The sequence below is a fragment of the Heterocephalus glaber genome, unplaced genomic scaffold (assembly GCF_053883595.1).
Source record: "Heterocephalus glaber isolate CG9 unplaced genomic scaffold, H.glaber_assembly_v1.0 deba00001479, whole genome shotgun sequence".
Taxonomy (NCBI): domain Eukaryota; kingdom Metazoa; phylum Chordata; class Mammalia; order Rodentia; family Bathyergidae; genus Heterocephalus; species Heterocephalus glaber.
This window is the reverse complement of record NW_028258316.1, coordinates 6,548,270-6,563,247: the sequence shown is the minus strand read 5'-3', so window position 1 is coordinate 6,563,247 and position 14,978 is coordinate 6,548,270. Positions and strand designations below refer to the sequence as shown.

At 51.4% G+C, this 14,978-nt stretch overlaps 1 protein-coding gene across 2 annotated transcripts; it reads left to right on the top strand.

Annotated features, from left to right (window-relative positions):
• The first annotated feature begins 15 nt into the window (after window positions 1–15).
• On the top strand, window positions 16–8,907 carry Coq4 (coenzyme Q4). 2 transcript variants are annotated; one of them, XR_002396548.2, is made up of 7 exons: window positions 16–211; window positions 298–429; window positions 1,849–1,945; window positions 2,939–3,041; window positions 7,209–7,338; window positions 7,500–7,945; window positions 8,368–8,907. XR_002396548.2 is itself a non-coding variant. In XM_004849219.4 (7 exons), exons 1-7 carry the CDS (start codon window positions 16–18, stop codon window positions 8,537–8,539), a joined length of 924 nt encoding a protein of 307 aa, XP_004849276.1. In that variant the 3' UTR covers window positions 8,540–8,907. The 2 variants fall into 2 exon arrangements, 1 of the variants encoding a protein (XP_004849276.1); XM_004849219.4 differs by having other exon boundaries at window positions 7,852–7,945.
• Window positions 8,908–14,978: the final 6,071 nt, after the last annotated feature.

Below are 14,978 nucleotides of genomic sequence, written 5' to 3'. Positions count from 1 at the left end.
CTTGCCCGGGCTAGGATGTTTCCGTTCATAGGCCGCAGCGTAATAGGGATAAGAGCCTTCTTGACTTCTCTGGCGCTCCGTCCCCGAGGAATGTGGGACTGCAACCTTGCCCCGCCCACGCTCCAGCGGACGTCCGCTGCCATGGCGGTACTGCTGCTCCGGTTCCTAAGTCCCTTCAGCCGACTCCCGGGTGGTCCTCGGCCTGCTGCGGGCAAGTGGCGTTGGGTCCCAGTGCCAGGCGGGAAGAACATGCGAGCGCTGGACTTCTCTGATCTTTATCTTTTTCTTACCTCGCAGATGTGCCCCTCCGGGCCTGGATCCATGGCGCCAGCCTGTTGTACCCGGACCATATTCCCACCTCCCCGCTGCAGAAAGCGCTGCTAGCCGCCGGCTCTGCCGGAATGGCGCTCTATGATCCATATCGCCACGGTGAGGCTCTCGAGTTCAGTTCTTTCGCTGCGGCAGCGAGGAACTGGGACACCCTCGCCTTGGAAGCCTGGGCGGGTCATGACCTCTTCAAAGACTTCTTTTCCTATGGGTGCCAGCCCAGGGTGCCCAAAGCTGCATCTCCTTATTATCAGGAACGTTTATAAAAACCAGCTTAGCTGCCTGGCTCCCACCTAAACTCACTGAATCCGAATCTGTGGGGCAGGGGGAATGGAGGGAGAGAGTGGGGTGGAATCTGAAAGTCTGCCTTTATAACTTCTTCGAGGGAGATTCTGACATCCAGCTATATTGAGAACTTCTGGATCAAATAGATGATGAGCACCCGTCATATTGTGACATTACCTCTAGAAAGTAAACTTTGTGAAGTAAAGAGCCTGACCGCTCTGGTACACTCTGTGCAGCATTTCTGGCACATAGTAAATGTTTGTTGGACATATATAGCTAGAACATCCTGGGCTTCCACGTTGTCTTTCTCATCCCTCCCAGTATTTTTTAGTTCCAAAAAGTGTTGTACTGCAACTATTAAACACAACAATGCAGGCAAACCTGTACTCTCAGCTACTTGGTTGGCTGAGGCATGAAGAATGCCAAATTCGAGGTCAACCTGGGCAACCTAGCAAGACTCTGTCTCAAAACAAAATATAAAGGACTGGGAATGTAACTCAGTGGTAGAGCACTTGCCTAGCATTTGCCCTGGGTTCAATACTCAGCATTGCAAAAAAAAAAAAAAAGAGAGAGAGAGAAAACAATAGTGTTAACTGCCTATTGAACACGGTGCTAAGGGTTTTATATGCATGATTTTCTGGATTTCTCACATGAACCCTATGAGATGTGTTACCTGCATTTCACAAATGAGGTCTCTGAGGCTTAGAAATCTTAAGTGATTTGTGCCAGGTCACTTAGGTAGGGGCTACACCTTGACTCAAGCCCTGTACTCATGCTGGAGTCTGTATCGGTAGAGACATAATAGTCTGTTGTGACAACAGGATGTGAACGTGATTCGCAGGGCCAGTCTGATCCTTTCCATCAGCACTGTGCCTCCCTTAGCTCCTCAAGCTGAAGCCCCTTTCCCATTTCCTCTTCCTTTCTAACTCTGCCTAATAACTCTGCCTGTGCATCTCAGAGAGAGAAGAGAGGGGAGAAGATGGGGGAGAGATAAGATTTATAAACCCTTAGCACTGTGCTAACCAAAGCCAGTCCAGTCCGGTAGATTAATAGCAATAATTGATCTACTGAGCCTTTGCTGTATACCCAGTGATTTGCTAAGCATAACATGAATCCTTCTAACTACTAGGCAGATATTCTCTCTGTTTTATCACATACAAACTAAAGCTCAGATCAAGAGACTTCCCTAGATCAGATCCCCCCCACCCCCGTCTGTGCCCATTTTTGTCATTTCAGACATGGTTGCAGTTCTAGGGGAGACCACAGGATACTACACCCTGAAGGTCCTCAGGGACCAGATGAGGAGGGATCCAGAGGGTGCCCAGATCCTACAGTAGGTCCCATCTCCACTTGGGGACATTCTCTAGGAATCCTGACCTCTCTAGAGTCGCAATGTGTCAGCCTTGTTCCTCTAAAGAAGCTCTGTTTGGGTTTTTTTTTCCTTAGAATTAGGGATTTTTCTTTCCACAGTCACTCTGTGTTTTACCAAAGATAATCAAAGAAAACCCAGTTTGTTTGCAAAATAAGCTTAGTGGGTTTTGTTTCTTTTTCTATTTGTGCATTACTGGGGATCAAACCCAGGAGTGCTCTACCATTGAGCTACATCCCCAGCCCTTTTTATTTTTTGAGACAAGATCTCATTAAATTGCCCAAACTCTGGGTGTGGTGGCACATTCCTATAATTCCTAGCACTTGGAAGGGTGAGGCAAGAGGATCACAGGGAGTTTGAGGCCAGCCTGAACTACATAGTGAGACCCTGTCTCAAAAAAAAAAGTTGGGGCCAGGGATTCAGCTCAGTGGTTCCGCCGCCTGCCTCGCAAGCGCAAGGACCCAGTTCAATCTCCGGTACCAAAAAAAAGTTGCCCAAGCTGGCCTCAAGCTTGTGATCCTCCTGCCTCAGCCTCCTGAGTGGCGAGGATTATAGGCTTGCCCTACCACATCCTGCTAGAAAACTCTTCTCAATGGCCTGGCCACAGAGGCCTGTAGAGGCTGGGTACTGCCCAACTCCAGGGGCGCCGTTCACATACATGTATGTGCACTATAATGACCTCTGAGTTGTGCCAGCCACAGGGCTGTGTGTCTTCATTAAGCCTCCATGACACGTGCGAGCTGTACCTCTTCCCTGTGGTACCTTTTGCAAGTATTCTGATCACATTGGAGGCCAGCCTTCCTGTGTCCTTGGTTTGTGGTAGTCTCAGTCCTGACACTGGCCCAGCTCAAGGAGATGCCATTAGCACCTGTGCTCACCCCAGGCTTGCTCTAGTTGGACCCTTTATCTCCTTGCCAGCTCCATCCCAGTACCCATGTCCTGCCTTCTGCCTTTCAGGGAGCGTCCCCGAATCTCACTGGCCACCCTTGACATGGCTAAGCTCCGGAGCCTGCCTGAAGGCTCCTTCGGCTGCGAATATCTCCGCTTCCTGGAAGTAAATGTGAGTTTCCAACTTGTGTGTTCCTGGCAATCACCAGGCCAGGCTGAGAATGGCACAGGAGTGACAGCCTGAGGCCAGAGGAGTCCTGTGCTCCCGCCATGCCATGGGTAGAGGGTGTCTCATTAAATATTATAGGTATTAACCCTGTTTTACCATGTACAAATGAAGGCTTATGCGGCCTCACCTGTCTCTACCCCAGCCTCCCTCCTGCAGCGTGTACACATCCCATCAAAGCCCTCTGCCCAGTGGGTCTGTCACCTTCTGTGGCACGGGCCAAAGAGCTAGGAACATGGCTCGAGAGGATAGCACTGGCCACTGTTTAATCAACCTCACACCTCATGACAGGCTCCCAAAAGCCCTATTGAGTGTGTCCTCTTATTATCCTCCTTTAATAGAGGACAGAAGCTCGGAGCGGTTCAGCAACTTGCTAATTGCCCACAGCCAGTATTACCAAACACCGTATGCAACCCCAGATAGGGCTTTGAACTGCCGCACTATGTTGCCCTCCTCCTGGGATACTGCTCCTCCTGGGGTGACAGGTTTGGTGCTTTCTGCAGCCTCAGGGAAGGATGGTGCAAGGGAGTTGAGGGCTTCCTAGGAGTTTACAGCTCACGGTTCCACATGCTGGGAGTGGGAGTGTAGCAGGTGAGGTCCTCCTTTCATGGAGCTTGTATTCTAGTTGCAGAAGTAGATAACAGTAGTTTTTTTAAAAACAAATAAAATTCAGGTGAAGTATTTATTGAGTACGTAGAATGTCCCATGCCCCATTCTCAGCAATGAGGTTACAGCGAACGAACCCAACGAAAAGCCTGGTTTGTGGTCCTTATATCCTAGCCATATGCACTGTGCACACAGCAAGTTCCCATGACAGAGGACGGTTCTGGTGTGGCAGGGAGCAAGTCACTTCTGATCAGTCAGGGGAGGCTCTCTGAGGAGACCAGGAGGGTGAGCAGGAGCCAGCCCTGGAAAGAGCTGGGGAGCAGCATTCCAAGCAAAGGAAACAGCATATGCAAAGGGTGTGTGTGTATGTGTGTGTGACTGGGGATCGAACCCAGGGCCTTTGCACTGAGCTCCATCTCCATCCCTTTTTTATTTTGTGAGACGGGGTCTTGCTAAGTCATTAAGTTCCTCAGGCTGGGCTCAAACTTGCAGTTTTCCTGCCTCAGTCTCCTAGAGTGCTGGGATTACAGGCCTGCGCCACCAGGCCTGACAGGTTCTGTGTGTTCCAAAAAGAAAAGTGTGCAGCTTTGGGGTGTGTAGCTCAGTGGTAGAGCATGTGCATGGATTCAATCCCCAGTACCAAAGCAAAAAAAGAAAATGGAGCAGAGGAGTGAGAAAGGGAGAGGCAGTGCCCCAGGAGCTGGCACCAGGCACACAGGCCTGAAGAAGTAGTCTGTATTGTGTCATTGAAGCAACCGGAAGGTTTGCAAGCACGATAGTAACATTACCTGATTTATAAGAGAACCAAAGGAGGGGCTGGGAATTTAGCTTGGCAGTAGAGCACTCACCCAGCATGCACAGGCCCCTGGGTTCCCATCTGCAACACCAAAACAGAAAGATAAACTTAAGATACAGCTGGCCTACCTTACTTGCCTGGCCCCAGCCTTCCTCCCTCCAGTACACACCCCTGCCACCAAATCCCTGTGCTAAGCACTGTCCCACCCACGCAGAAGCAAGCCAGGCAGAGGAAGTGAAGGGGTGACTGGAGATTGCTCGAAAACAGGGTTTCTCAACCTTGGCAGATCTATGGATCTGCTGTGGTGGATAATGCTCTGTGGCAGAGGTTGTCCTGTGCCTTGTAGGACATTTAACAGCATCCCCGGCCTCTACCCACTGGATGCTGTTAAATGCACAGCCCCTGGTGTCCCCAGATTTTGCAGATATCCCCGAGTGAGCTGCTGCAAACCACTGCTTTAGAAGGGCATTGTGCCCAAGACCACACCCCACCCTTCACCCTCTTCTTGGCAGGGCATTCACCTGCCCTGGTTTATGCCATCTCCCTCAGATTTCTCCAAGGTGCAGACTATTTCATCAATGGGAACCCTGCCAGGGTGACCCACCTCAAGTGCCACCCAGGGAAACGCCACTTTGGAAGTCCCCAGAGCCTTTAGTCATGTTGCTGTGGAGGGGACAGGAGCAGGAAGGGGCCGCCAGGACCACCCTGGGCTCCTTGTCCAGTGACTGCACTGGTTAGGCTAACAGCCCAGAGAGGTGGCACTTGTGAAACACAGGACACAGCAACCCTCAGAATGGAGAAGCACCTTTGACCAAGCAGAGATTCCAGGTGAGGACGCCTGCCCTGCGGCTGGCCTAGCTGAGGGATGTAGTCATCGAGGGCCTCCAGATGAGAGACCAACTCCTGCCTCTCGCCAGTTTTACAACCCTGGGCAAATCTGAATCTAGAGTGAGGGGACCTGGCCTTCATCTTCAGGGCACTCACACAGTGTACTGATATGGGACAGCGAGGCTGCAGGCTTCGGAATCCAGCAGACTTTGTTTCCAGTCCTAGCTCAGCCTCCTTATTAGCCATGTGATTTGGAGCAAGGTACCTTAGGTCTCTGAGCTTTGCTTTTCTTACCTATAGCCAAGGTAATAACAGTAGCCACTTCCTAGAATGTGGTGAAGGACATGGCACAGGAGCCACATGTGTCAGGGACTCCATACAAGAGACCGCCATTGCTGTGACTGCAGCCATACACAGCAGGTGAAACCCCAAAGAAACTACAGCACTGTGCCAGCAGGCCCAGTTCCGTGAAGGCCTCAGATCCCTGGGTTTCTGGACAGGCAGAATAGGCTGCTGTCACCCTGGCACTGCTGAGGACTCGGATCAGGTGAAGGAGGACACTCAACCTCCTACCCTGGGGTCAGAGGAGTCCCAGGGACTGCTGGCCCTTTACTCACACATTCAGGAGACAACATTCATTCCTCCGGGCCATGGACCAGCACCAGAGGCACAACAGCCAGTGTTGTCCTCATGCGGGGACACTGTCCACAGAAATAGAACTCAAGCTGGCCATGGGGGCACCCACCTGTAATCCCAGCACTCAGGAGGCTGAGGCAGGATGATCACTGCACATCTGAGGCCAGTTTGGACTATGTAATGAGTCCAAGGCCAGCCTGAACTACGTAGCAACACCCTGTCTCAAAAAAAACCAGACAAGGGCCAGGGATTTAGCTCAGTGATTTCCCCGCTTGCTGTGCAAGTGCAAGGACCTGAGTTCGATCCCCGGTACCAAAAAAAACAGACAACAAAAACTCAAGCCATATATGTTATTTAAAGGTTTCTACTAGCCACTATTTATTTATTTTATTTATTTATGCACCACTGGGGATTAAACACAAGGCTTTTAATTTTTATTTTGAGGCAGAATCTCACTGTGTAGCCCAGGCTGGCTTCAGATTTGAGCCATTCCTCCTGCCTTAGTGTCCCATGTGCTAGGATTACAGGTGTGCATCACCATGCTCGGCTCTATTTGTGTGTATGTGTGTGTGTGTTGTTGGGGATTAAACCCAAGGTCTCATACATGCTAGACAAGTATTCCACCACTGAGCTACACACTCAGCCCTTCTTTTTTTTTTTTATTAGTATGTGTTTGTGATACATAATGATTATATTCATCATGGGGATTTGGTACATATATACTTCTCTTCTCCTCCATCCCACCCCAACTCCTCTTTTTTTTTTTTTTTTTTGGTACCAGGGATCGAACTCGAGTCCTTGTGCTTGCGCAGCAGGTGGCGAAACCACCAAGCTAAATCCCTGGCCCCCAACCCCTCTTTTTAATTGTAGTTTTTTAAAAAATGCCCATGACAAAATTTATCATCTTAACCATTTTTAAGCATGTTCATTCGTGTTAAATATATTCATCAGGTTGTGCAACTAAATCTCCATCTTGCAAAATGAAAACTGTGCCCACTCAGCAGCTCCAACTATGCCCTCCCCACTGTGGATCGCTGCCCTCGCAGCCCACAGGCCACAGGCGTTACCTCGGAGCTGGGGTGGGTGCATTCCCCACCCAGGGCCTCCTGTGTGGCCAGTATGGGCAGAAAGTGCCAGGGTTTACTGGTGGGGGGAGTCGGATGGGGAGTGGTTTCGAGTGAAGAAGGCTGGCAGATGGGGCCTGGGAACTTCCAGGAAGGGGTGTAAGGGAGGCTGTTCCTTGGCAGAGGGTCTCCCCTGAGACCCGAGCACCCACCCGCTTTGTGGACGACGAGGAGCTAGCATACGTGATCCAGCGGTACCGGGAGGTGCACGACATGCTCCACACCCTGCTGGGGATGCCCACCAACATCCTGGGTGAGTGCCAGGGAGGGCATGGCAGGGACCCCTAGCCCGCTGTCTCCCAGGGCTCCACAGGCCAGGGCCGGGCTCACTCATCACCATGCGTCCATCAGCTGGCTGTGTGTCTGCCTTACTTTCTACTTTGCTTGACCATCATACCCTCTTCTCCGCCCCAGTGCCCCTCTGTGCCGCCTACACCGATGTCACGGCATGCAGACACCCGTGCTCCCTCGTTCGGCCCTTCAGCTGCCTCCCTGCTTGGAGACCCTCAGCGCCTCCCTAAGGTTCCCATCCTAGTCTCCTCAGCCTCACTTTTGAGGTCCTCTGCATTCTGGCCCGTGAGCCCCTCCCAGCCTTAATCTCCTGCTGGCTCCCAGGCCCTCTCCTCCACTCCAAGCTGAGTGTCCCCAGGGCAGCCCAGTCTGTGACAGGGCTCAGCCAAGCCCTGGAGAAGTCAGGAGGCCGGCAGCACCGCTGTGCCCACTGTGCCCGCTCTGGGCACCTGCTCACCTCCCCACTCACACCCAGGGGAGATCGTGGTGAAATGGTTCGAGGCTGTGCAGACTGGCCTGCCCATGTGCGTCCTGGGTGCACTCTTTGGACCTGTTCGCCTCAGGGCTCGGTAAGTTTTCCAGTGGCACCAGGGGCTGGGTTCAGTGTGGGAGAGAACCTGCAGGAGCCAGGACTCCAGGAATGGGAAGGGAACACAGACATTGCGCAGTTCCATGGCTGTCCAGGAAGCAAGGATAGGAAGACTGAGTCCGGAAGGGGAATCTGGCCATAAGCAAAGCTTAGGCCTCAGGGTCTCTCGGGCCCCAGGGTCTCTTGGGCCTCAGGGCTGGTCAGAGTGACAGGAGGCAGTAAGGCAGCAGGGCTTCGTTAGTTTCTGTAATTACAGAGACCTCTATTTCAGTCCAAGCTTTGACAAGTTTCAGGGTGCGCAACTTGGGGCACTGTCCCCTCCGGCTTGAGGCTGAGTGCTAAGTACCTCCAGGCCTGCCCCGCCAGGACCTGATGTCATCTCTTCCCTCTGCCACCCCACAGGAGCCTGCAAGTGCTGGTCTCGGAGCTGATCCCATGGGCGGTTCAGAGCGGGCGCCGGGCCCCGAGTGTCCTCAACCTGTACTTCGAGCGGCGCTGGGAGCAGCCCCTGGTGGCCCTGCGGGAGGAGCTGGGCATCACAGCACCCCCTCTGCACGTGCGGGGCCTGGCCTAGCCTGTGCCACTGTGTGGGGGGACCTGGCCTGCCTCCCTAGGGGCAGAGGGCACTTTGCTCCTCTCTTTGAACACTGACCTTTGGACATCGTCTATCATAATTATCATAACTGCTATCCTGTGGCCCTGAGGGCCAAAGCAGGAGGGTGCAGAGAGGGCAGCAGGGCCACCCAGGAGCTGAGAGAACCGCATGCGCACAAGGAAGGAATAGCAGTCAAGGAGCACCTGGGCTGTCCAGGCCTGCAGACCCTGCAGCCATGGCTTCCCAGGGGTCAGGCTGGGTGTTCTTGGAGTGAGAGCTACACCCACTTCCTGGGGGCTGAGGCAGAGGGAAGGTGAGTGCTGTCCAAATAAAGGCTTCCATCAGTCCCGGTGCCTTCGGATCCTCCCTTGGCCCAGTTCTGTGCAGGACTACGGAGGGCAGAAATCCCCTCCCCACTTGAACTACAGCCACTTATCCTTCCTCTGCTCTGAAGCTGCCTAGATCAGGATTCAGCTCCTCAGCTCCTCCTCTGTTTTCTCACAGAGAACTGAGGGCAAATCCCTTTCCCTGTGAGCGCAGTTTGGTCCTCAGTACAGGGAAGCAGCAGTGCCTGCCTCTTCCAGCTGCTGTGGGGGCTGTCCCCGAGGTGAAGTGCAGATGGGCTGCAGAGCAAGGCCAGGGAATTTCATTCCTGCTGTGTTTATGGCCACAGGAAGCTGCAGGGCTGCAGTTCATTTTGGAGTGGCAAATGGAGATGGGGACAGTCCTTAAGTCAGCAAGATGTGACGCTAAGCAGGGTGAACAGTGTCCATGGAAGAGTGAGTGCCCCTGTCTGGGGATTTCGGACCAGAAAACCCCCGAGATGGCAGAGCCTTTCGGGCTCCTCATTGTATGGCCAGGTCAACCAAAGCCCAGAGATAGGTGAGGAATTGCCCAAATAACTAGAACACGGGCCACCATCCTCCAGGTTGTTTTTCCTGTGCCTTGGTTTCCCTATCTATAATGACCACAGTTTAGCTAGGCATGGTGGTGTACGTCTGTAATCCCAGCACTCTGGGAGGCTGAGGCAGGAAGATTGCAAATTCAAGCCCAGCTGGGCAATTTAGCAAGACCCTGTCTCAAAAATAAATAAAGAAAAAGGGTTAGGGAGGTAGCTCAGTGTGAAGGCCCCAGGCCCTGGCCTTCCTCACACCTACCACATGCAGTCCAGGCTCCCAGTGGCAGAGGGATGCCTCAAGAGGCCGCAGGCTGGGAACCCTGGGCTTCTTGAGAGGGAAGATTTATCTTGAGCTCCAAGAATTTCACATCCTCGGCCCCCTTTACAGACCTGCCAGCGGTTGCCATGACTTCCCAGCACCTAGCCTCCCACCCCCACTGCAACTCAGTAAAAGGTATCAAGGCAGGGCAGGGGTCAGACTCTTGCATGGCCTTCTCTGCCCTCCTGGGTCACTCTCCTGCTCAGCCAGCTGGTGCCCAGATGACCTTGGGCCATTACAGAACTTACAGCATGGGTGCTGGAAATCTGGATTAACTGGGAATGGAATCTGATCTCCTAGTCAGAGGGTGGCATTTGGAGAAAAATAGCTACCACTGACAGTTCCAACACCGCATGTGAGGCTCTGCCAACTTCTGCCTAGAAACGTCCATTCTCCCATCTAACCCACCGTGTGTGCCTTCACCTGCTTCCAGAGCACACACCAGGCTTCCTGCTGCCTTGGGGAGCAGCGCTGTGTCCTCAGGTCGTCACACCGTGAGCTGCCCATCACATCTGTGCAAATGCGACCACCTCAAAAGGTCTTCCCTGACCACAAGGGCTTGGCACTTCATGGCCAGGCCCCATGCCAGCACCCCACCTTCAGAACCTCATTTGGTTGCCATCTACAGTGACCTTTGAGGCGAGGCTGATGGTGGCCTTGCTTCACAGTGACCCTGGCTCTTAGACTCAGGGAAGCCCAGGGCCTGAGTTCTTTCCTTGAAGCCTAAGGAGCCACCTTTCCCCAGTCATAGGTAGCAGGGCAAGAATGTGGTGGCTCAGCAGTAGAGAGCTTGCCTAGTATGCACAAGGCCCTGGGTTCCATCCCCAGCCCCAAAAGAAAAACAACCTTAGGTAGCTGACACGGGAGCAGCGTTCAAACACCCAGGGTCCAAAGGCAGGGCTAGCTCTGCCACTGAGCACTCCTTATCACTCTGCCAGCCTCTGTTTCCTCATCTGTAAAATGGGGAGAGAATTACACCTACTTTCCAGCAGGGCCTTGGCAGGCTAGGAAAATGGTTCCCAGTCAGGGCTCATTAGCATATGGTGGCCACGCAGGAAAAGGGAGCTGGTCTTTGCCAGTGAGGCTCCTGGCAACCTCTGAAGTCACTATGTGCAAAGTCAAGGGAGCCAGAGGTGCTGCTTTGCACACACCCAGAGTGGGAGGATTTCTACAGCCCAGCACTCTCAAGCCAAGTGGAACGGAATATGATAGGGTAAACACCAAAGCATCCCAGAAGCCTGGGGAGCCTGAGTGCCACCACCGTGTGAGTCTCAGGTCTGCAGAGTCTCCAGCACAGATGCTGGATCCTTAGTGCCACGCAGCAGGGGCCACATCAGGGAAAAAGAGCCCCTGAGAGGTCAGCCTAAGCTAGGCCCCTCCCACAAGTGACAACCAAGTCCCTGCCCTTCTCAAAACTCTCCGTGGTTCTTCACTGCCCCCGGATAAACCCCTCAGCCTGGCACACAAGGCCTTTCCACTCCTTCCTAGCTCACCCCCACCACCACATGCCCGCCGGGCTTCATATGCCTCTTCAGGGTATGTGCCAAATGCAGAGGCTGGGAGACAGCTCCATTCCGGCCCTGGGAGAGGTCAACTGAAGGCCTCCCTTGTGTCAGCCTCTGGTGAGAGCTTGACGTGTGTCATCCTGAATCCTTACCAGCCACACAGAGAAAACTCTGTATCTAGATCTTGACCTCGTGTGTGAGGCTCTAAGCCATGATAATAGATACCTCCTTGGCCACAGCATTCCCATTTGACATAAAGACATTGAGGGTCCATGGGGACAGTCATTTGCTCAGATCTTACAGCTGGGGCCAAGAGTACAGCCCAGCCATGCCTGATCAGAATTCAAAGAAGACAGTTAAACAATCACAATACTATGTGGAGAGTATTAAGCCAGGTGTTTTGCCAGAAGTACAGCGAGTTCTCAGTGAGAGCCCATCTGGACTAAACTTTACCCACTTTGTCCACCTGCACCGAGCAACTTGCAGGCAGACTGCTTTGTTCCCGCTATGTCCCCTGTCCCTGGCTTCCCACCTCTGGCCTGGCCCAGATCTTAGTTTCACCCACGTGACAAGTTAGGTGGGGGACAGGAAATGGTTGGTTATCAACGGCCCTCCCCAGACCTTACCTCCCCCCTTTGCAAATGACCTTAACAGTTGATTTGGAAATAATCATGCTTATTTCCATGGATTCTGGTGTGGATAAGGTCAGAGTCTCTGATTCTCTTATTCAAATCTCCTTGCGTTCATTCAGCATGTTTTGAGCTTCTGTTACTTGCTGAGCCTGTGGTTATAATTAGAAATAATGTATCTAGATTTTTGATCTTGTATGTGTTTTGTGGTCAATGAGCCTCTAAGCAACAATAATAAATACAGCAAAAGCTGGGCATGGTGGCGCACACCCGGAATCCCAGCGACTTGGGGGACTGAGGCAAGAAGATCACAAGTTCAAGGCCAGCCTAGGCAACTTAGATCCTGTCTCAAAAAACTCAGTGCCCTCTGGGTTCAGTCTCCATTACCACAAACTAAAATATGTCAAGTGCTATTTCAAACACTCCCTATGAATCTCTACCCCACTCTGTGAGGTAAGCACTATTAGCATGTTCCTTTTTTTTTTTCCTCTCGTCCTGGGAATTGAACTCAAGGTCTTGTGCAGAGCACACAAGAATTCTACCACTGAGCTACATCCTCACCCTTTTAATATATAAAAAGAAATGGAACCCAGGCGTGGTAGCACTTGGGAGGCTGAGGCAAGAAGATCACTGTGAGTTCAAGGCCAGTCTGGGCCACATAGTGAGTTCAAGGCCAGCCTGAACCACATAGTGAGACTCTGTCTCAAAAAACGAAAGAAGGGGGCCCAGGGATTTAGCTCAGTGGTTCCACCTCCTGCCTCCCAAGCACAAGGTCCCAAATTCGAACCCCGGTACCCCCCCAAAAAGGGGGGGGGCGGGAATTTTGCTCGGTGGTGCCACACCTGCCTTGCAAGTGAAAGGTCCTGAGTTTGATCCCTAGCACCAAAAAAAAGAAAGAAAGAAATGGAGATTTTGAACATCCTACCTAGAATTTAAACCCAGTTGTTGCATGGTAATGCCTATGCCCATAACCACTGCATTGTACTGTCTCCTGAATGTGATACCCCCAGAGAAAGTGGTGCTTGAATTTACCCAGGTCCTCCAAAAGGATATACTCCCTCTGCTCCAGAAGAAATAGATCCAAATACTTATCAGTCCAAAATTTCATCTTCAAGTCATGTGTGGTGATACACTCCTACAATCCTAGCATTCAGGAGCCTGAGGCAAGAGGAGCCCAAATTTTAGCCCAGCCTGGGCCACATAGCAAATTCAAAGCCAAAGAAAGTCACTTTTCAGTCTCTATAAACAGACCCTGAAAACTGTCCTCTTCCCTTTCACAGACATCTGCTAGACTAAGGAATTAAAAGAATCTATTTAAGGACAAGTGACAACTGTGGATGCCCAATTGGTTGGGTTATTGAGGAACCAGGTTTTGAGAGACTGTGAGCCCTGCAGGGCTGGGAATCTGGCTGATCAGTGGTTTGGCAAATAAGGTCCTAGGTTTCCAAATGAACTGATAACTGATACTCTACAACTCTGTGCTGGGAAGCCTATTTTTGAGTACTAGAGATTGAACCCAGGGCTGCAGCAAATGTTAGATGGCGAAGCCCAACCGACCTCCATTGCTGCTTGACAAAGTTCCAGCTGGGGGAAAGAAAGGGTGGAACACATCGTACCCTCATGTTTTATTTTTTCTTGCCATAATGTTTAAAATTGTTACTCTGGTCACAGGAGTCATTGTGTTTGTGACTAACAATAAACTCTCCATGAGGCAAATTGGCAATGATATATTGAAATTTGATCGGGCTCAAAAGTCTCAAATTCCAGTTTCTCTTAGTTCTATTGCCACATCCACTCCTAAAGAAACCTCTCCTAAAACTCCCTCTGTTTTCCCACTAACTATAACTCCCTCTCTTATTGCTGACGTTCCTTTTACTAAAGGGGTCTTATAAAGAAATTAGAAGGATAGACTTTAGATGTAAGTAATAGTGGGAAATGAGAAATGGAGAGAAAGTTAAGACAGGCAAATACATTAAGGGGGCAAGTTATTCAATATTTCTCACAGTGCTGAAAATATTTCCTGCTCATGAACTATGAACCCGAATGACACTTAGGTAAGATAGATAGAGGTATAGGAAAGTAGAGAGCTAATAGCAAACTATATTAACCATTGTGCAGTTTCTCAAGGGCTAGCTGGTGACCACAATTTTGACATTTAATTAATTAAATCTTGCTTGTACCCCCACTGATATAGAGATTTTGATTAAGTTACATTTTGTTCTGCTTAGGTATGGGAAAATAAGGGGACAATTGTAATTTTTAAGATATGTATTCATGATGTTCAATGAAATGAATCAGCTTAGAAAAAATATACTGTTTAATAAGAAATAACTTTTACCTCACTAGATATTGCTAAGGCAACCTAAAATGTAAACATGTTCCGCCCAATGCCTCTTAGCTATTGCTTAAAGATATAAAAATAAATCGGACCCTGAGACTTCTCAGAGGGAACCTGAACATTGCTTGTGCAGGTTCTTTTCTCATCGCCGGCCCAGAACCTCTCCCCTTCCTACCCTACATCGACTGCAGCTAGTCTGCGGCAGTTAGACAAATGCTTTACCACTGAACTGTATCAGCAGCGTTTTTTAATTCTGAGACAAAGTCTCTCTAGGTTGCCCAGGCTGGCCTCAAACTTGTGATCCTCCTGCTTCAGCCTTTCGAACTTTATAAAGGTACTTGGAAGTAAATAGCCAAATGGAAGGGAGAAGCGGTCAAAACGCAACACTGGTGGACTTGAACCCACCACTTTTCAGCGGCCACCCAAGAGCTCAGCTAGAAGTCCAAAGTGCTACCCATCGTGCCACAGAGCCGGTTACCCTGGGTGCTCTCGGCTCACCTCTACTGAAACCAGCCCTTCAGTGCTCCTCCACGTAAAGCGCTGAGCCTTTGTTGCCTTCAGTTCGGTCGGGGCCTCCAGCTGGCCGCGCACCAGGGGCTTCTGTCGCCCAGCCACCCCTTCGGGATGCTCAGAGACTGCAGGGGGGCCAGGGGCGGGGCGAGCCCGCAGGGCGGACTACAGCTCCCGGCGTGCCGCGCGCGCGCGCGGTGCGGCCGGGGCGTGGCGTGC